Raw genomic sequence first — 23,027 nt, 5'->3', positions numbered from 1 at the left:
TAACATTGGGCCTAACTCTCTGTACCCGGCCGCCCTATAGCCGCTGAGGGTGAACCAACTGTACTTACCTGACCCTGGGAGACCCCTGAGTCTGTGCCCAGAACCTCAACTCTGCCAGTCGAGTACTTAACCTTAAACCGCAAACTCTATTTTCCTCATAGGGTAACATTGACTGGCTTTTTCCTGAAATTTCTTCTAAGTGTGGACTTTTCAATTCTTCAAATATTCACCAAAAATCAGCCGAGTGACAAAAACTAATTTACTCACTTGTTCTTAGGTGAGCTCCCAGTGCTGGATCTTGGTGCCCAGCACTGACTCTGAAAAATCTCTACAACTGTACTTACCCTTAACTCAATTTTCTTCCATAGGAAACCATTGTCTGTTTTGTGAAATTTCTTCTAAGTGTCGATTTCTGCTATCTTTAAATATTCTTCAAAAATCGTATAATATCTGAAAACGTAATTGCTTACCTGTTTTGGATAAAGGTCCCAGTACTGAGTCTAGGCACCCAGTACTGGATTACCAAAGTAACGAGAACATACTGTACCTATAACCTGCATTTTCTTCCATAGGGAATCATTGACTGTTTTCTCTGAAATATTTTCTAAGTGTCAACTTTTAAAATAGCTAAAAATTAGTTAAAAATCATTACAGTACTTAAGTCGACTTTCATCACTTGATTCTGAGAACTGACCCAGGAATGAATCTAGGATCCAGTCCTGGAATACCACAAGTAATCTAAAAAGTAATCTGTTGCAAATAACTTGAATTTATCATTGAGCTCAATGTATTGTTGTGTTTAAAAATAGAGTTGCCTACTGCAACCACTTGTAACTGTTTACTAAAGTCTATTGCACATTGCAAAAATATTTATATGAAACATCTACTGTTGAGAAAGTATATTTTAACTCCAAGTGTTGGTTCTAAAATAAAACAAGCATATATTTTTTATATATAAACCATTGGCCTAGAGTTCAGTTATTGAGTGTGTGAAACCATTTGCTGACTGAGTGTGTACAACAAATGCTTTACACTGTCCTCTGGTACTGCCTTACTGCTCGACCAAGCTACCACTTTAGAGAGCAAGGTTATACCTAACTTTAACCTCTGTCAAACTGTGGGGGACTGTGGACTTTGTACACCCTGTACCTATTAAGGAACAGTATATACAGAGCCACTTTCTCACACAGGAGCTTTGCTCCTACAACCCAGTGGCCTGCTCGTCAGCAGCCACCAACCTGGAGGCCACCTATCCCCCTTTGGATAACATTGGGCCTCAGCACCCGGCCGCCCTCACACATCCTGGACCCTGGGGGACCCCTGAGTCTAACCCCAGAACACTGTAGGGAGCGGACTCTGTATATTCTATACCAAAATGAGGTGTAGTGTGCACAGAGTCCAGTGGAACCACAAAGTTAGGCAGAGGTAAAAGTAGATTGCACCTTACTCTCGGTTTGTGGTAGATTGGGTGAGCAGTAAGGCTTTAGCAGAGGGAAGTGTTAAGCATTTGTTGTACACATTCAATTAGCAAATGATGTCACACACTCAAAGACTGAACTTTGTTTGTATACAAATATTAAGTTATTTTATTTCTAGAACCAAGCCAAGCCTGGCTCAGGTAAGTGAAATAAAGGCTTTGAAATATATTAAAGCAAAACCAAAGGAAATGATGGACGGAGTGTTGAACATTGCAAGCACTCACCCCCAGTCAACTGATCTGGGTTTAATCCATCACCGTTCTTTAGCCCACTCTGCCACCCCAGTTCAGACATGGCCATATGCAAATCAGTCTGACCCCGTGCCTCATGGGAACAGTCCAGCCCGAACTGCCAAGCCATGTCTTCCCTGGACCGGAAACAAGCTTCCTAGGACCGGTTTCTGGCATTTCAGCCGTCTTCAGCCAGGCTTGCTTGAATCCAGTGGCAAAGTGAGCAAGGGACTCACGTCTGAGCATACCCTGCCAACTTATGGCGAACAAAGCAAAACCAAAGGAAATGATGGACGGAGTGTTGAACATTGCAAGCACTCACCCCCAGTCAACTGATCTGGGTTTAATCCATCACCGTTCTTTAGCCCACTCTGCCACCCCAGTTCAGACATGGCCATATGCAAATTCAACACTCCGTCCATCATTTCCTTTGGTTTTTGCTTTGTTCGTCATAAGTTGGCAGGGTATGCTCAGACGTGAGTCCCTTGCTCACTTTGCCACTGGATTCAAGCAAGCCTGGCTGAAGACGGCTGAAATGCCAGAAACCGGTCCTAGGAAGCTTGTTTCCGGTACAGGGAAGACATGGCTTGGCAGTTCGGGCTGGACTGTTCCCATGAGGCACAGGGTCAGACTGATTTGCATATGGCCATGTCTGAACTGGGGTGGCAGAGTGGGCTAAAGAACGGTGATGGATTAAACCCAGATCCGTTGACTGGAGGTGAGTGCTTGCAATGTTCAACACTCCGTCCATCATTTCCTTTGGTTTTTGCTTTGAAATATATTATGCAGTGTTTACAAGTGAATGCAGGTTCAAATGCAGTTGTTTAAAATACATTTAAGTCAAGGTATTGAAATTACTGTACAGGTTACTTTTTAGATTACTTTTTCTACTCTGTGTGATTTGCCTACACTGGGACATTTCCTAGAGAAAAGGTAATTAAAATCAATTTTGCACAATTGTTATTTTTCAGGTTTCCATAGAAATCAACTCCACACTTAAAACCTTTTTTTTTGAGAAAAACAGTCAATAGGTTCCTATAGAGAGAAATGAAGTTAGTGGTTATCAAGTAAGTAATCTGTCTTTGGGGTTGAGCTTCTGGGGTTAGAACAAGGGTCCCTTCAGGGTCAAGGATGCACTCTTGTTACATCTTCAGCGGCACTAGGGCGGCTGGGTGCAGAGTGCTGAGGCCCTATGTTATCCTGTGGGGGATAGGGGGCCTCTGGTTAGTGTCTCGTTGTGGCAGGCTGGTGTGTACCAGTCCGGTACCTCACCAGAGACTGGTAGTTTTTAAGGGGGGATCTCTAAGATAAGTGTCCTCGATGTGGGTCGAAGTTTCCCCACTCCGATCTGCATGAGGTGTGTAACCTCTGCCTCTCTCCGGAGCATGAGGCCAGAGACTGCCTAGCTTGTTCCCCTTTCCGCTCGAAGAAGACCATCCGGGATCGACGAGCTCGAAGGACCATGGCTCGCTCGTCGAGTTTGATCCCCGACGACGTCTTCCAAGAGGGCGTCTATGTGCCAGAGTAGCGGGTCGAAGAAGGCCTCATCCGCGCCTCCGAAGCCGATGACTCCGTCGAAGAAGTGACTCCGGCTCAACGGGTTGTAAGTAGAGACAAGGGAGTGTTCCTCAGCAGACCCCGACCCACTCCCTACAACCACAAAGGCTTCGGTCACACCTTCACCTTCGAGCTCGGGTGCACACCGACACTTCTTCCCATGCCCCGCCCTCGGGCCCGGCAAAGAAGCCTACCAAGCCTTCCAGCGACTCTGGCTCGAGTCTGCCTGCCACCGGCGCCGAAGCCCAATCATCGGCACCGAAAAAGTTGCACCCATCCTCCGTGCTGACAGCTAGTTCCACCCTGAAGCCCTCGGCACCGAAGACACCAAGCAGTGACACCCCGGCACCGAAAAAACACTCAGAGCCGACGAAGAAGCCACTCCCCAAAAGGTCAGACTCCCACTCTCCGGAGCCGGAAAAACCATCTACACCGAAGAAGCACACAGACTGGTAAAGCAGCTCCAAGCCCAAAACCGCTCCGGAGCCGGCGTCGAAAAAGCCCTAGATACCGACAGTCGACACCGAACACCCAACCTTCTTCAAAAGAGCTTTTTCGACCAGACCCTCAACAAAAAACTCTAACTAAAGACCCTAAAACTGGTCAATTGACTGAGTTCCAGGAAAAGACCACTGGACATGATGCCTGCACCAGCTCCACCACCCAAAAAGAGGGACATAGCCACATCACCTCTTAGAGTCCCTTCTCCACTTCCTCTACCACCTCCTCCACCACCTCGTTCTCCTACGCCATCCCCTACACCAGTAGACGATGACGACACATATGATGACACGGGACGGTGCGGACGACTTGCCACTAGGGGACCCCAGTCCACCAGCTTCCCCTGACCCCTGGGATGACTATAATATGCCTGATGTCCCTAATGTCCCGCAATATGACCTCTACCCCTCTAGGCCTTCCCCACCAGAAGACACCATGGGTTTTACTCAGCTGGTACACCGAGCTGCCCAGTACCACGGGGTTGACCTACATACAGAACCGGTCAAAGAGGATTTTTTAATGGACACTTTTGACACCACCCAAAGGTCCACATCCTCTTTACCCATGCTTAAAGGGGTTATTAGACTATCTACAGAGGTATTTAAGGACCCTGTTAGGGCTAGAGTCATCAATCCTAGAATTGAGAAAAAATACAAAGCTGCCCCTACAGACCCAGTTTACATTAAGGGCCCTGTTCCATTAGACTCCATGGTGGTCTCAAATGCTAGAAAGAGGGCTAACTCGCAAACATCAGGTGATGCAGCTCCGCCCGACAAAGAGTCTAAACTTCTGGATGCCTCTGGCAAAAGAACAGCGTCACAGGCGGCTAACATTTGGCGCATCGCAAACACTCAGGCCCTGTTAGCCAGATACAATAGGGCTCACTATGATGAGTTGGAGTCCCTACTACAACACCTCCCGGACAAATACAAAAATAAGGCCAACAACCTCATACAGGAGGGTAAACTTATCACCAACACCTCCATCCGGTGCGCTCTCTATGTGGCAGATACAGCATCCAGAGCAGTAAACACAAGTGCCCTTCTCCGCAGGCAAGCGTGGCTATGCATTTCCGGTTTTTAACCTGAGATGCAAAGCTCTATCCTCAACCAACCATTCGACCAACAACACCTTTTTGGCCCTAATGTTGATGCATCCCTTGAAAAGATGAAAAAGGACACAGACGCAGCCAAATCAATGGGAGCCTTGCAATTGCAAGCTCCCAGGCGTTCTTTTCGTCGCTCATCCTACAAGGGCAACTCCAGAGGCAACCCGTCTGATAACCAACCCACCTCTTACAAGGCTCCCACCCAATCCACCTTCCCCAGAGGTTATCAGAGAGGAGGATACAGAGGCAACAATAACCAGGGCAGAGGCAAGACTAACAACACCCGCTCTGCCTCCACCCCTGCCCAATGGCTTCCCTCCGCTTCCCCCGGACCATTCCACTCTGGTCGGGGGAAGACTACAACAGTTCCTTCCTGTCTGGACCAACATCACCACAGACAGGTGGGTGCGACAAATAGTGCAATCAGGTTACTGTCTCGAACTTACCTCTACCCCCCCCACACATTCCACCCAAACAGCGTCCAATGTCAACAGAACATTTGTCACTCCTGAAACAAGAGGTAATTTCCTTACTACAAAAAAGTGCAATAGAACTAGTTCCCCAGCATCAACAAAACACGGGAGTTTACTCCCTGTATTTTCTCATACCAAAGAAAGACTGCTCTCGGAGACCTATTCTAGACCTCAGGCCACTAAACCTATACGTACAATCAGACCATTTCCACATGGTCACACTGCAGCAGGTCCTCCCTCTACTTTCACAGGGCGACTTACTGTCTACCTTAGATCTCAAGGACGCCTATTTCCATATTCCCATTCACGCAGCTCACAGAAAATATCTTCGGTTTGTAGTGGACGGGCAGCACTATCAATTCAAAGTATTCCCTTTCGGATTCACACCAGCACCATGGGTATTCACAAAGTGCCTAGCGGTAGTCGCAGCCCATCTAAGACAACGACACATTCACGTCTTCCCACTCCTCGACGACTGGCTCATAAAAGCCAGCTCGTACAACCAGTGTGTTCATCACACTCACGCGACTATCTAATTACTCCACGACATGGGGTTCACAATAAACCACACCAAGTCTCATCTGCAACCCGCTCATACGCAACAGTACCTCGGCGCCACAATAAACGCCTCAAAAGCACTAGCCTATCCCAGTCCATCCAGGATAGCAAGCATTCTCGCTCTCCTCACCAAATTTCAGCCGCATCACTCTCTTCCAGCTCGAGTGTTCATGCAGCTCATTGGGATGATGGCCTCTGGCATATTCATAGTGCCTCACGCAAGACTCCAGATGCGTACCATACAAAAGTGCTTAGCACGCCAATGGAACCAGGCTCAAGGTCAGCTAACAGATCTGGTGTTGGTAGACGGTCGCACTCATCGCTCTCTGCAGTGGTGGAACACCAAAATCCTTTCCAAAGAGCGAGTTCCTCAAATTGTCATGACAGCGGACACATCGCTCTCCGGCTGGGGAGCTCATCTATTGCATTACACCATGCAGGGCAGGTGGACACCTCAAGAAACGTTATTCCCCATCAATCACCTGGAATTACTGGCCATATTCCTAGCCTTAAAAGCATTCCAAAAACAAATATCAGGCAAGACTGTCCTAGTCCGCACGGACAACATGACAGCCATGTACTACATACAGAAACAAGGCAGGACACACACTCTGCAGCTAGCACAGAACATATGGAGATGGGCTATACCCCAGAACATATTTCTCCTAGACCAACATGTCCCAGGAGTCCAAAACACCATAGCCGATCTGTTAAGTCGCCAAACGCAACAGATCCACGAGTGGAAACTTCATCCACAAGTTCTTCAACCATTCTTTCAATGGGGTCAACCACAGATAGACCTCTTCGCCACCCACGAAAACGCCAAATGCCCAAGCTTCGCCGCCAGATACCCACACCCATTGGCCAAAGGCAATGCGATATGGATGTACTGGTCAAGCGTATGCCTTTCCGCCTCTCCCACTCATACCACTGGTGGTGCGCAGACTACGGCAACACTCACTGGCTCTCATTCTAGTTGCTCCAACTTGGGCCAGAGTACCGTGATACACCACTTAGGTGGAATGGTCCGTAGTTCCGCACCAAAGATTGCACCTCTCACCACGCCTCTTAACCCAGAACCGTGGAGAGATTAGACACCCAGACCCAGCTCAGCTCAACCTTGTGATCTGGCTCATGAAATCTTAGAATTCGGTTACCTTAACCTTCCTCCTGACTGTATGAACGTCATTAAGGAAGCTAGACACCCTACCACTAGAGCCTGCTACGCAGCCAAGTGGAAACGATTTGTGATATATTGTCATAACAATAACATCAATCCCCTCGATATGTCTAGCCAACACATAATAAGCTACCTACAAAGGTGCAACTTAGCCTATACGTCTATTAGGCTACACCTTGCTGCCATTGCAGCATATCTCCAAAATAGACAACATTTATCACTATTCAGGATACCTGCCATCAAAGCCTTTATGGAAGGACTCAAAAGAATAATTCCTCCCAGAGTTCCACCCTCACCTGTGTGGAATTTAAACATCGTTCTCACAAGACTAATGGGACCTCCCTTTGAACCTCTACATAAATGTGAGCTACAATTCTTAACATGGAAGGTGGCCATAACTTCTCTAAGAGTTAGTGAGCTACAGGCACTAACTATTCAGGAACCTTTCTTACAAATCCATCACAATAAGGTTGTTCTCCTAACTAATCCTAAATTCCTCCCTAAAGTAATTTCTCCCTTCCACCTCAATCAATCTGTGGAGTTGCCCGTATTCTTCTCGCAACCACACCCAATCGCAGAAAGAGTTCTACATGCTTTAGATGTTAAAAGAGCATTGCACTATTACATTGAGCGAACACAACGTTTTCGAACGACTAAACAACTTTTCGTTTTTTTCACCACCACACAAAGGCAACCCCATATCAAAGTCCGGGATAGCCAGATGGATTGTTAAATGCATACAAATTTGCTACCACAAAGCAAAACGTACTTTAACTGTTCCTCCTAGAGCCCACCCTACAAGAAAAATAGGGGCTTCTGTGGCATTTTTAGGGAACATTCCATTAGATGACATCTGCACAGCAGCTACATGGTCTACACCGCACACGTTCACAAAATTATTGTGTAGATGTGCATTCAAAACAACAAGCTAGTGTGGGCCAATCTGTACTCAAAACCCTATTTCAGACTACTGCAACAGATACTGGTGGCCGCCGCTAAGGAGGGGGACTGCTATACAATCTATGCATAGTGTGTAATCTGCAGCTCATATGCCTCGAACGGGAAATGCTACTTACCAGTATGCATCTGTTCTTGGCATGTAGAGTTGCAGATCTACACACGCCCACCCGCCTCTCCGGCTTCCTTTATCTGTTCCAGTATTATCTTATTTAGATACAGCATACAAGGGCATCTTCCTGTTTTCTTACAAAGCTCCATTATTACCCTGCTGGCGAAAAACAATCTGAGGATGGAGCCGATGCCCATACGCACTATGATCCTAAGGAGGAGTCACCTACCTCGTGACTTCCAAAGACTTTCCAGGACAAAAACAAGTGCAAACATCCGGGCCCAACACCAGACGGCGATCTATGCATAGTGTGTAGATCTGCAGCCCTACATGCCAAGAACAGATGCATACTGGTAAGTAGCATTTCCCTTCAAACCACTACATAGGCCCGAGCTGAGATTCCTGACCTGGAAGACCGCCTTCCTAATTGCAGTCACAACACTGCACAGGCTGAGCGACTAGCAAGCACTAACCACCAAAGAACCATACCTGCAAATACACAAAGATTGGGTAACGATGAGGACCAACCCACGTTTCCTCCCAAAGATCGTATCACAATTTCACGTGAACCAAAGTATCCAGTTACTGGGGTTCTTTCACCAGCCAAAAAAACTCAAATACAAGTAAAGAGTTTGCTGCTTACTGTATATGTGCACAAGGCTGTGATGCACTACCTAAACAGGACAAATGAGGTCAGAAAGGGATGTCAGTTCTTTGTATGATTTGTACACCCAAACAAGGGCTAACTGGTAGTGAAGGGGATCATCGCAAGGTGGATAGTAAAAACAACTAGACTGTGTCACCAGGACACAGGAATACTCTTGGATGAGAAACCTAGAGCACATACCACAAGGAAGTAAGGATCCACCCTGGCCTTTCTTGCAAACGTGCCCATAAACAAAATATGTTTGGCAGCCACATGCTCATCAATTCACACCTTTACAAAACACTGTTGTGTGGATACTCCGCTAATCAAGGAGGCTCAAGTGGGACAGAGTAATGAAGCACCTGTTCTCTAGCTCAACCTCAATTTTTACACCAGAGCCAAGAGTTAACCAGAATGCCACTACAAAATAAATGAAGAGAATGTGAATCCAGAAATGGATTCATGCTGCAAAACAAAATGGTTACTTAGTAGTAGAAGTAGCTCTGCGGCTTGAAGAATTATCTGGATTCACATGCAACCCTCCACCACTCCTGGAAATGAGGCGAGATGAGTTAAGGTTGCTTCAATACCAAAAAATAAAAGGGAAGCCAGCGAGCACAGGAAGAGTTTCCAAAAGGGGAAGAAGAGTCTTGAAGATGTCAACCATGCATAGATGTTACCGAGGCGCACATCGGACTTCATAGGAAGATGGACGAAGCCCCAAACTGCTTATACCCAGGCACGAAAGGGAACAGACGGCTTGGAGGCAGCGAAGATTTTTTTTTAAATGTGTAGACTATCTATACACAATTTAAGCACAAACCCTTGGAGGAACTGTAACCCTCATTATAGTTTTGTGTGGGAGCCTCCCAGGTGCAAAAGTAGCCCTCAACCTCTTGAGTGTGTCATAGGGAATCCCAACTACTTTCAGTGGGATGGTCCCTGAGAGAGAGTCTAATTAGGAGCATGTCCTGTAACCAGCATCTGATGTAGTACGTATGGACAAACTGACTTCCAGGAAGAAGAAATGAGCGCCAAAAACGGAAAGAGCAGACTGCACCTAGTTCCCTGGATATACTCTTGCTAGATCAATCAATGCATAAAAATTATGCCACAAAAGGAGAAAGAAAAACACACACCTCGTGTGTACAAAACAACATAATTGTCCCAAAATATAGTCTTACTCTTCTAGTTGGAAACATTCGCTAAAAATACAGAAATATTACAGCATTGTCTTGCTACTTGATAGTTGTAGTTACCAATTTGTTTTAGAAGATGCATATGATGTGTGAAGGTCCTACTTGTTGTTGGATGCAGGTTGATTTTAATACCAAGACTCACCTTATGCGAAAATATTGATGTTTTGCAGGCCTTCAGCAAAAAGAAAGTTGATGACCGAAAAGAATGGCTAACAAACTTTATGGAGGACAGGCGGCAGCGCAGGTTGCATGGTTTACCAGAGGTGAGCATTGAACTACCAAGAGACAAGTTTGATGGCTTGCGTGAGTATTGATCTAACAGGAATTTTATTAGCCTTCCATCTGTTCTCTTTCAGCAATTCTTGTATGGCACTGCAACAAAGCACTTAACCTACAATGATTTCATCAACAAGGAACTAATTCTGTTCTCCAACTCAGACAATGAGCGATCCATTCCTTCCCTCGTTGATGGTGAGAAGTTTAACAAAAATGTTTTTTAACCCTTGATTGTGTCAGAAATTGGTCTCGTTTTCTTCTTGTCCATATTCTGCTAGTGTTAAATGGTAGTTATTTAAATCTTTCAGCTGCTTGGGTAGTAAGTTTGGATTCTGAGACAAAATGTGACACAGTGCTACTGTTTATCATTTATCAGTTCAGTTTTGTTGAACCTGACAGATTGGTTTGGAATACTGTAGGAAGCTGGCTCTTTATATAGTGGACCACAATGAGGTACACCGTTTAAAGATTTGAGTTAAACCCCAGAGGAATTACAGAGGCACAAATAACATCCCAAATGCTCTCTTGTGGTAGTGTGGGTGTGAGAAAGTGTCTCTTTTGACATGGTGAGCCCCCGCTTTTTGCTGGAAAATGATGTGGTTTTGATTGAAAGTTCACAGGGTCCTTGCCAACCAGGCCCCCCTGTGCTACAGCTCCTTCCCTAAACCTGTATCACTACTGGCAACGTCAGACCTCCTTGGAAGTACCTAGTAAGTTGTACCCTGGTTGCTAGGGCATTGGGACTGAAAAGGGTCCTCTAGGGTTCCCTCACCAAAGCCATGCATGAGCAGATATGCCCCTACAATATTTAAGTCTATTCCTTAATATTGTAAGAGCCAGGGAAGCCATAGAGAGTACATACTCTGGAAACTCGACAACTTGAGTTCCCCGGCACTATAATGTCCTCACTGAACCCAGGAGTGTTTGGTACCAAACAACTCGTTAATAAATCCACAGTGAAGTCAGTGTGGGATTTATTAAACCCTGTACCAAGAAGGCACCTCAGAGGTGCCCCCTGAAAACCTACCAACCCTGGTGTGGTCTCTGACTGGCTTTAGGCAGCCTGCCACCACCAGGCATGTTTCTGGACCCCTGATTGGAGAGCCTTTTTTCTCTGTGGCAAGAAACAAAGCACATCCTTGGTGGAGGTGTCACGCCTCCCCAGAATAGGCACAGTGCTCAAGAGGGAAGCTTCAAACGCCTGTCGCCTTTGTAATGCGACCCCAGCCTCTGCTGCTAGCAGCAGTTGGCAGCCCCTGGTTCAGACCCCCACTTTTGGAGAGAGAACCAATGGAAAACTTAGTAAAAATAGGTTGTGTCCCCCATCGCCAACTCTACCCCTTAGTTGCTGGAGGAGAAGTAAAGCAAATTTTTCAGTACCCACCATCTTGAAGATAGTGGGACTTATCTAATCAGGGCTATGGTTATGCCCTCTCCCACTGGAGGGAGACAAAATAATGCGTGTAGACATCCCAGGTTAAGGAACCCATTGGTCCCCACCTTTTACTCCCTTGTAACCCCCTAAATCAAGTATATAGGTGGCTCCTCCAGACCCTTAAATCAGATCTATGACGACCTAAGAAGCCCGGACACCAAACAGCTGCACCATAATGAGAGAAGGACCAGTGACTGACTCTGCGTCAGCCTTGCCGACCTGTCTGCTGCCATTCTCCTCTGCTACGAAAAGACAACTTGTCCTGCAGCCCAGTGACGTCTAAAGCCCTGGGAGAAGTGTCTGCCTACAATAAAGACTCTAAATCTTTTGTACACAGTGGACCTGGTCAGAAGAAACCATCTACAAAGAAAAGAACTCTACCCTGAAGAGCTGCAAATTCACCCCCGGATCCACCTCTGCACTCGATGCCCACGGCCCAAGTCGAAGTGGTCCACCGGTCCTGTGAAGGTTCCCCAGAGCTTGTGAGCACGAGTCCACCGTAAGCTGACCCCTGTCGGACACCATTTCGATGCCTGCAGCCTCAACTCGAAGACTCCACTGACCATGACCTGCTTGGTAAGCTGTTTTCTGATGCGCCAGGACACTCCTTCACTCGAAGCCCCTGGGGATCCTGACTGACGGTGTCCCTACGTCCCCTAGCATCTCTACCTACCTGGGCAGCTGTGGGTTTTCTTTGTCCAGCCTCCTGGCCTGACCCTGCAGCCTTTCTTCAACCTCTATCTCCCCTATTGGATTGCATTGGGTGCCCGATGCTGTATTGGCACTGTGCACCTGACCGCCCCTGTGCTGCTGAGGGTATAAGTTTGGTGCTTCCTTATGGCCCCCCTTGTCCTTGCCTTAACCCTAGGGGATTAGCCTCTGGCATCGCTTGACTCACCTGAGCGCAGCGCATCTTCGAGAATCCCCAGTCTCCTTTGGTTAACATTGGGCACCAACCTCAAATCTGACATCTGCAACTGTCCGCCCCTGTACCGTTGGTGGTGCAGTTTTGGTGCCAATCTGAACCATGCCTGGTGTTGACCTGAAACCCCGAAGACTGGAATTGTAAGTCGTGTACTTATCTGAAAAACAGCCGCCGCCTTTTCCTCAATGGGTTAACATTGCAAATCTGGAAAATTGCACTGTGTCCACTTTCTAAAGTATTAAGTGTTTTTCCTGAAAAAATTATTTGCCTTTTTGCGAATGTCTTGGTCATAAATTCTCCTTTGAGTTGTTTCTCATTCATTTGTCAATGTGTGCATAACAAATGTCTTAGATTCCCCTGCATTAGGCCCAAGGCTTCTCCCCCATACTACCACAACTAGAGCACTTTGGGTTTACATTGAGCCCTGTACACTTCTGGGGGAGTCTCTGTACTCTGTGCATGGTTTAACCACTTAGTGGTATACCATATAAGGAGCAAGCTTCCTACAGTCATCAGAGACGAGCTCCAATCTTAGTGGGAGATAACTTTCTAGCTTTGTCAAAGCCACACTGTCGGAGGTGTGCTGCCTTTCTTAGGGAGAACAGATGGGGAGTTGACAGAAAAGTCTAGAACAAGGTCAATCAATTTGACAGATCAGAACCGGGGGGTATCTACATTTAGAGGCAGGTGGTGCATGTTTAATGCAAGATTTTCCATGATCCTGTAGTAATCGTACAAGAGGTTATATGGTTATATTGTCGGGCAGCCTATTTAATTGCTAAAGGCAGTATGCCGGAGTATGTGTTTAACCCTGTGTGTCAGACTCTTTGTGTTGAGTCTGTTAGGAGTGGGATGAAAAATAGACCATCCATGTGTGTTGAGTCTAAAGAAAATACTAAATATAGTATTGTGCTTTTAAAGCTGTAGCAAGTTCAGCAGAAAAGTACTACCACATATGTTCCCTCCAGGTTTGGGGAATAGAGCGTTTCTTGAACAGTAAGGGAACGCCATGAGTGCTATCAGCCTCTCATTGTAGTGGGTATGAGGTTTGACTTAGATCATACCTAAGAAAGGATGGTTTGGAGTTCATCCAGGCATAGTTAGGCATATGTCCTTGATGCAGTATTCCCACTTGTGTATAAACATCCTACCCTTTTACTTTAGTACATCTAGATGTAAACATTGAAGAAGGATTTCTAAATTAAAGAAAAGGCGTCATTGCAGCAGTTTAACACGAAGGCAAGCTTGCTTCAAGATCCTGTCATCTTGGCTTCTAGGGTCTTAACGTAGAACACAATCTCTGGTTGTGGAATACTTTCCACATTGCTGGAGGTGCTGAAAGGAAGCAAGATACTATGTGCACCCCTGGGCTTACTACCTCACACCCTCTCCTCAAGTGATAGTAGGTAAGAACGAATCTTACTAGGGTCTGGTAATTGACATTCTGATACAGCCACCATTTGAAAAATACAACTGTCACACTTCCATGTGCAGATCAGAGATAGGCCGGTCAAACATTATTCCACCACGTGCACAGAGATCCTTTGTATTCTAATGCATGAATGACAATGATATATGTAGTGCTTATGTCAAATTCTACAGTTGAGTGTGGGCTACACTAGGCTAATTATTTTAACCCCTTAACTGGTGCCTCACCAAATTCCCCGACCCCAGTGTTGAGCCCTTTTTTGGCTATTTGGCGTATTTTGGTCTTGGGGCTTCATAACTTTTTTCCACAGAAGCAATCTATGCCAAATTTGCGTCCTACGTTTTCGTTTTTTGTTGGGAAACTTGGGAAAAAAGTGCTGAAAAAGGAAGCGTCCGTTTTTTTCCCTGCAAATGGTATCAAAGCATTTCAGTGCTAAAATCGCCATCTTCCCAACTTTTAGGAGCAGGCAGACATTTGTCGGAAAATTAAAATGCTCTACACAGTTTTGGCATTTTAGTGGGACATAGCCTATTTTTCCTATTCTTTTGTGCTTTCAACCACCTTTCAGTTAGTGGTAGAAATTGATGTGAAACCAATAAAGGATCCTGGAAAGCTATACATTTCAGAAAAGTAGACCAGATTCTGAATTCAGCAATGGGTCATTTGTGTAGATCCTTCAAGGTTTTCCTCTAGAAAGTAACAGTTGAAATAAAAACATTCAAAACGAGTTGCAAATAACAGCCAGCGTTTTCACCTGTAACAACTTCTAAGTATGGTAGTTTTTTTAAAAACAATGTACCAATATGTCCACTGGACCTTAATGAATGCAGGGGTATGTAGGGCTTGTAGGTTCACCAAGAACTCGAAGTGTCCAGAGCCAATAACTGAGCTGAGCCTTACTTAGGTTTTTCATTATGTACCGGGTGTACAGAAATTCACTTAGTAAAATATAAAGGGTGAAAAATAGGTTTCAAGGAAAACTATGTATTTCCGAAATAGGAACAACATATGGAGTTTAGAAGCAGTGGTTATGTGCACAACTCCAAATATGTGGTTACCTATACCAGCATGTGAATTGGAGGCCATTTTGGAAAATAAATTCGTTTTTACACACTTTCTAACATCAGGAAGGCAGAAATGCATAGAAAGTCAATTGGTAATAACACTTTCTCTACTATTCTGTGCTCCTCTAAGTCTCCTGATAAAAATGGTACCTCACTTGTGTGGGTAGGCATAGTGCCTGCGACATGACACGGTCCAAAACACAGCAAGAGCACATACCGTTTTTCCAATTGAAAATGACCCTTTTTTTTGCAATGTGCTTGCCTGTGTATTTTGAACCCTAGCTCAGCCGGCACCTAGGGAAACCTAGCAAACCTATACATTTCTAAAAACTAGACACCCAGGGGAATCCCGGATTGGTTTCACCAAGTTCTGTTACGCCAGAATCCCTTGCAAACCACACACTTTGTAAAAAATATGAACACATTTTCCTCACGCTTCTGTGATTGAAAGTTCTGAAACCTGCAGGGAGCCACAAATTTCTACCCACCCAACATTCCCCTACGTCTCCCGATAAAAATGGTACCTCACTTGTGTGGGTAGGCCTTGTGCCTGCGACAGGAAACAGCCCAAAACGCAACGTGGGCACATGACATTTTTCCAGTGAAAACTGACCCTTTTTTTGCAATGTGCCTAGCTGTGTATTTTGAACCCTAGCTCAGCCGGCACTTAGGGAAACCTAGCAAATCTATACTGTGAGAAAGTGGCTCTGTATATACTGTTCCTTAATAGGTACAGGGTGTACAGAGTCCACAGTCCCCCAGGGTTTGACAGAGGTTAAAGTTAGGTATAACCTTACTCTCTAAAGTTGTAGCTTGGTCGAGCAGTAAGGCAGTACCAGAGGACAGTGTAAAGCATTTGTTGTACACACTCAGTTAGCAAATTCTCACACACTCAAGAACTGAACTCTAGGCCAATGTTTTATATAAAAAAATATATGGTTGTTTTATTTTAAAACCAACAATTGGTATTAAAATATACTTTCTCATAATGAGATGCTTTAGTTAAATACTTTTGCAATATGCAATTGACTTTTGTGAGTAATAGTTACAGGTTGTTGCCATAGGCAACACATTTTCAAACACAATAATACATTGAGCTCAATGGAAGTTTTAAGATATTTGCACTAGATTACTTTCAGGATTGCTTTTCTAACTCCAGGACTGGATCCTAGATTCAGTCCTGGGACAGTTCTTAGAAACAAGTGATTGAAGTCGACTTAGTTACTGTTGTGATTTTTAGGCAATATTTTGCTATTTTAAAAGTTGACACTTAAAAGAAATTTCATAGAAAACAGTCAAAGATTCCCTATGGGAGAAAATTCAAGTTGCAGGTATAGCATGTACTCGTTACTTTTGTAATCCAGTACTGGGCTCCTAGGCTCAGTACTGGGACCTCTATCTAAAACGGGTAAGTAGTTACGTTTTCACAGTTGGTACGATTTTTAAAGAATATTTGAAGTTTGCAAAAATCGACACTTAAAACAAATTTCACAGAAAAACAGTCAATGATTTCCTATGGAAGAAAATTGGGTTAATGGTAAGTACGGTTGTGAGTACTTTTCAGGGTCCGTGCTGGGCACCAAGATCCAGCACTGGGATCTCTCCTAATAGCAGGTGAGTATTTTCGTTACTCGGTTGATTTTAGGTGAATATTTAAAGTTTTAGAAACTCCACACTTGGAAGAAATTTCAGAAGAAACCAGTCAATGTTGCCCTATGGAGGAAAATTGAGTTATCGGCTTTTGGGTAAGTACTCGACTGGCAGAGTTAAGGTTCTGGGCATAGACTCAGGGGTCTCCCAGGGTCAGGTAAGTACAGTTGTTACACCCTCGGGAGCTGCCGGGCGCAGAGTGAGTTAGGCCCAATGTTATCCTATGGGAGGCAGGGGGGGCCTTGGTTGGTGGCTGCTGACTAGCAGACCATGCAGCTGTGGGAGCTGGGCTCCTGGTCACTTGCTCATGGCAAATGGGTAAGTAGGTAGGGGTAGAAGTTACACTGCCAGGGCCACTCGGTCGGCTGGGTACAGGGTGCTTTTGAGCCTTTGGGCGCTCAATGGATTTCAATGGGAAAGCTCCTGGACGAACAAAGGCTACAAGCTTGGGGACGAAGATTCTTCAGGTGCCACCACCACTTCGAGAGGTAAGTTGGGTAGTTGGAGGATAGGTAGGTACCCTGGAGTCGGGCACAGCGGGCCGCAGGTTGCCGGGTGCCTTTTGGTGTCGGGAAATCTTACCCTCTGTAGGACGCGGTTGGCGGGGGGGTCCCTGTGTGTGAGGCTGCAGGCATCGTCTGGAGCGTCGAGGTGAGTCCTTTGGGTGCCGGATTAGAGGTCACAGTCACCGGGGGGACGTCCTCAGGGTCATTGTCGACTCCGGCACAGGCCAGGCTTGGCGGGTGCAGTGTGCGCAGGGTTCGCGATTCCGGGCTGATGCCAGGGGTTAGAAACTTGCTTTGAGCAGAGCCACTGCTCATGGGAGTCCCAGATGCTCAGTCACAAGGTAGCCAGGTCCTCCGGGGTTTGTGAGGTTGCTGGCCACAAGAGGTGCCGGGATTTAGCAGGAGCAGGTTCGAGGGTTGACAGGCCAGTAGGGCTGGGGCCAAAGTTGTTGGTGTCTTAGCAGCTGCACGGCAGGTCTTCTTTCTTCTTGCTCTTCTTTGCTTTTTCGGAATCGGTAATCTAAGGAAGGAAGGTTCAGGGTGCCCCTAAATACTACATTTAGGCGTGTTAAAGGTAGGTAAAGGACAGGGAACAATTGGTCCCTGCCCTGGGGTGGGTACACCCCCTATCCTGCCACTCTCCTGTGGGAGGGGGGCAGTAGCCTAGTCCTGATTGGGCAGGCCTTCCCATCTTCAAGATGGCGAGAGCCCAGAGATGTGCTTCACCTCACCTCCCCCACCTGAGGGGTGTGGTTTGCTGAGGCTGGCACATCCCCTGTCCTTACTTGGGGTTTCCGGCCAGTCTTCCCGCCAGAGTGGGGGTCAGAACCGGTGGGGGCCAGTTGCTGAGTACAACAAGTGGCCTGGAGAAGCTCACAAAGGCGGCATGCCTTTGAAGCTTCCCCCTGCCCATCCTGGGGGAGGAGACCTAGCACCTCGCCCAGGATGTGCATTGTTGCAGGCCCAGGAGAGCGGGGGCTCTCCACCCAGGGGTCCAGCAACATGTCTGCTGTGTGGCAGCCTCTCGGACAAGACGTGGATTGTAGGTTAGGTTTCAGGGGGCATCTCTAAGATACCCTCTGTAGTGCTTTGTACATTAAATTCCACACTGGCATCAGTACGGGTTTCATGTGCTGAGAAGTTTGATACCAAACTTGTCAGTCTTCAGTGTTGCCATTATGGTGCTGTGGAGTTCGTGTTTGACGAGGTCTCAGCACCATATACACTTAAATGGCAGCACTGCACTTACAGTGCCCAGGAATGGACCTGGGTACTGTAGGGGCACAGGGCTCATGCTCCTGTGCCCACACCACTGGCATAGGCCACCTGCTAGAGGGGTGGCTGATGTATGCCAGGGCAGTGTAGGTTGTGGGCATGGCACACAGGGATGTGTGCCATGTGGACTCTTTTTGTTTTGTCTTGTACCCAGACACTCAGCCTGCAAGGGCAGTGTGTTTGTGTTAGGGTACAGGGCCTCTAAGGGTGGCACAATAAGTGCTTCAGCCCTTAGAGGCCTTCCCTGGTCACAAGGCCCTGGGTACCCAGGGTACCATTTACCAGGGGCTGACCGGTGTCAAGAGATGCCAATTGGGTTACTTTTGGGGAAATAACACAGGCCCTGGGAACCTGATTGGCAGGGACCCAGGACACATCAAGTGCAAGTGCATCAGTAGTCTGGCAAAAAGTGTGCGGGGGGTTACTGCAAGAGAAACACACTTTCCTACACAAACTACCCCAAATTGAGAGTGAGGTGCTATCTACTTTGTCTGCCTACCGTTTGTGTTCCACTGGACTCTGTGCACTCTATACCTCACTTTGGTATAGTATATACAGAGCCAGCTTCCTACATCGACTTTTTAAATGCAAAAGTATTTGTATTTACACAATTCATCTCATGTTGATGTATCATATAAAGAGCCAGCTTCCTACAATAGTTCTGAAGGACCTTCATGATAAATAGTAGTGTTCTAGATTAACACATCAGGAGGATCACTGGTATGAGCTATAGTTGTTGCAAAGCTTGCTGGACCCACCATCAATTTCTGTCTGAAATACCACCATTATAACAACTTGTTCTGCAGCGTGAATCCTTTTCTGGATTGACATGCTGTGCATCATTCCGCCATCTAGTGGTTGGGTCCGGAATTGTCTTTGTTTTGTTGGGCTAAAGTGATGTGGAAACCTCTGCATATGCTTAATTAAAACATGTATTTTACTGAACTGCAATTATATTTGATACTTTATTCCTCTGAATAGGTTTCAAACCAGGACAAAGGAAAGTATTGTTTACCTGCTTCAAGAGGAATGACAAGCGGGAAGTGAAGGTTGCCCAGTTAGCTGGGTCGGTTGCTGAGATGTCAGCTTATCATCACGGTGAGGTGGGTAGCCTCATGTTGCTGTTAGGACACCACTAGTGTGCCTGCTCTGATTGTTTTCCTGCTTTCTCTTGCTTTCCCATTTCTTCCTTTTGCCGTTTATGACTTTCGAAATGTTGTTGCTACCTTTCCTTTCCTCATGCTACTTCAAAATCCTTATGTGCATCAATATAATAAAAGAATAGTGTTGTAATGAACCCTAAATCGTATACTGCTAACTCCACCTCATATTTTGCTGTGAGGCCTATACTTTGAAATTCATATGGACTGACATTTTTTCGGCCTCTTGACTTTTCTTTCCCTGAAAGAAATTGAAGTCAGCTCTCCTTTTCATCCCCCTCACAATGATGTTCAATTTAGACCACTAGGATTCAAGTACTCTAGAAGTCTCCCTTTCTAGGATTTTCCAGCACCATTTTCTTAAAACTCTTCCAGTATAAAGAGAGTACGATATGAAAATTACTTTATAAGGATGTGCCCACCCTCAGCCACCATTCCCCTTCCGCTTCAGTGAGCGTAGTTGGCTTTCTGTTGATGGTGATCTTGGAAAGAACTTTGAAAGTGTTTTGACCGTTCGCTTATTCTGATTGATTCTCAGACTTTTATACTTACGTTGAAAGGAGCAGGGATAAGCCTGTTCCTCCTCATCAAATGAGTAATTTACTTTGTGTTGCTTTAGTTAGTAAATTCTCATGAATCTATCGCTTGGACATTGCATGCTACTGTTGGGACTTTGATGAGGTGTTGAAAATGGAGCTACTTGAACAAGAAATTAGCCATGAGCAATAATTCCTTTTATTGTAATGTTTGTTGAACGCCGAATTATGCTGTCTAGTCTACCTATGTGTAGGTTAAATCAAATTGCCACTGGTTTTCCTAATTACAGCGTTGTTTTAATTTTCTAGCAAGCTTTGATGATGACGATTGTCAATTTAGCACAGAACTTCGTAGGTAGCAACAACGCCAACCTGCTTCAGCCGATTGGTCAGTTTGGAACTAGGCTTCATGGAGGCAAAGATGCTGCCAGCCCTCGTTACATTTTCACAATGTTAAGGTGAGCCTGGCGATTGTTTCATTCAGTTTTTGTAGTTGCCGTTTTCCTGAGTCTTAATATGTGATACTGAAGATACCAAAGTTGTCATAAGTGAAATATAGAACTGCCCATACCAGTAGGTTGGAAGGCTGTTTGGGGTGTGTCTACGTTTGATTGGTACTTCTAACTACAGATTCCTCACATTACAATATCCCCCAGGTGCCAGACTGAATTCAGAGAAATTTTCAGCAATGCTCCTATGAACCAATAAATGGCATTGTACATTCTCACGCTGATTCCAAGCCACAGGTGTCAGAAAGCGGTATATAAACACTACCCCAGCATGCTCACGTCAATTCCTTTTTTTTTTTTAACCGTTTACTACACACATAAAGAGCTTGACTCCCTACTCCGTCAGTGTTCTGAACACTCCAATCCTTTATCAGAGTGTTAACTAATGATGTCACTAAGGCTTCAGGATACAAGCCAATGCCGAAACTTTAGGTAGCAGGTATCAGTCAAGGATCTGCACAGAACTCACAAAGTGTACCTTTGGTGCCTAGGCTTCAGTCCCAAAGGTCTGTGATCAATGTGCCATTATGGTCCTGTGAGAAAGTGCCTCTCGACATAGATAGCACCCACTTTTTGCCTAGGTACTTGATGTGGTTTCGATTGCAGTGCACAGGGTCCCTACCAGCCTTGTCCCCTGTGCCAGAGCTTCTTCCCTAAAACATATCCGCAGTTGATACTTCTGCCCCCTGTAAGTCCATAGTAAGTGGTACCCTTGGTGTCTAGGGCTTGGAAGCTGAAGAGGGTCCCTTGTGACCCCCTTCACTAGCACTATACCATGCATGCTCTTGTGAGGAAAAAAACAGCAGTCTACATGGCACCCTGCCTGGGTGCCATGCCAGCCGGCACTGCCTGTAGGTATAGGCAAATCACCCCTCTAGCAGTTCTTACAGCCCTAAGGTAGGGTGCACTATACCCCAGGTGAGCGCATATCTGTATCAGTAGATATGCCCCTAGAGTACTTAAGTCAATTCTTAAATATTGTAAGTGCCAGGGAAGCCATATGGAGTACATGGTCTGCAAATCCAACAACTCGAGTTCCCTAGCACCGTGATGACTGAAACCAGGAGTGTTACTAAACAACTCCTTGTAATACATCCACTGTAATGCCGGTGTGAGATTTATAAAACCTGTAATCAGAGGGCACCTCAGAGGTGCCCCCTGAAAACCTACCGACCCTGGTGTGGGCACTGACTGGCTTTAGGCAGCATGCCTCAGACGCACATGTTTTTGGACCCCTGGATGGACTACCCAAGGATGTGCCTGTGCTCTTAGGGGGATAGTCAAAGGCCTGCCGCCTTTGTAATGGGACCCCCAGGCTCTGCTACTAGCAGCAGACATATTCCCCGGTTTACACCCCCACTTTGGGTAGGAAAACTGTCGGGAAACCTTAGCAAGACTATAAGGTGTGCCCACCTTTGCCAACTCCACTCCTCAGGTGGAGGAGACAAAGTTGAGCACACTTTTCATTCCCTCCAGAACTCCAGTCCTTCGTCATCCGCTAAGCTGCTTTATTTTTCTTCTGTGGCTCACACTCAACTATTGGGAGGCAAGATTCAGGGTTTACTCCCAGTTTGGAGATCCATCATGCAGATTGTTCAAAGGGGCTCACCCTGTCTTTCATTTCCTGCTGAATCCACATTCCTCCTGCACCAGAAAGTGTTTCGGGGGAGAACCTGTCTGTCCTGTTGCAGGAGTTATTCATCTTACTCTCCAAGGTTGCCTTCAAATGGGTACTGGACTCCGATAGATGCAAGTATTATTTATTCCCTCATTCTGAAAAAGGATGAGGAGCCTTGGCCTTTCATGAGTCATTTCCTGTGGTAGGAAACATTAAACGTATATGTATTTGCTCAGATCCTATCTTGTCTGGATCTGGTAGACTGAATGGTATCCTTGGACTTATTGGATGTGTATTTTTATATATATCCTGCAGTCCCACAGGTGTTAACTGCCATTCACCGTGGGTCACAAAAGCCTTCCCCTCGGGTGCTCACAAAAGTTATGGTTGGCCATCTTCGGCGGTCAGGGGTGCTGCTAAAATTAGGCTCACTTCAGTCAATCGTAAACCATCCCCAGACGATGGCATAACTACTAACATCAATGTTTTGCACCATAAATGAGCCAAAGTCCTACCTTTTTTCTTCAGAGAGGCTTCCATTCATTTGTTCGATCTTGGATATTGTGAACTTCAAGGCTTGTCATCTGCATTATGTCATGGACAATCAGGATCTGATTGTGATATTTTGAACTTAAGTCCGGCATG

General features: G+C 45.9%; 1 protein-coding gene across 4 annotated transcripts in view; it reads left to right on the top strand.

The window, feature by feature from the left end:
- The window catches only part of TOP2B (DNA topoisomerase II beta), a 497,734-nt gene that overhangs the window by 259,044 nt on the left and 215,663 nt on the right, over positions 1-23,027 (top strand). For all 4 annotated transcript variants that reach the window (XM_085630531.1, XM_085630530.1, XM_085630533.1 and 1 more), the window contains exons 17-20: positions 10,170-10,262; positions 10,356-10,470; positions 19,541-19,662; positions 20,565-20,713. In XM_085630531.1, the coding sequence (XP_085486657.1) occupies positions 10,170-10,262; positions 10,356-10,470; positions 19,541-19,662; positions 20,565-20,713 (479 nt within the window). The remainder of the gene's footprint in view (positions 1-10,169; positions 10,263-10,355; positions 10,471-19,540; positions 19,663-20,564; positions 20,714-23,027) is intronic.

This window comes from Triturus cristatus, chromosome 10 (assembly GCF_964204655.1).
Source record: "Triturus cristatus chromosome 10, aTriCri1.1, whole genome shotgun sequence".
Classification (NCBI taxonomy): domain Eukaryota; kingdom Metazoa; phylum Chordata; class Amphibia; order Caudata; family Salamandridae; genus Triturus; species Triturus cristatus.
Note: the sequence above shows the minus strand (reverse complement) of the source record. Positions and strands in the feature narration are given on the sequence as shown.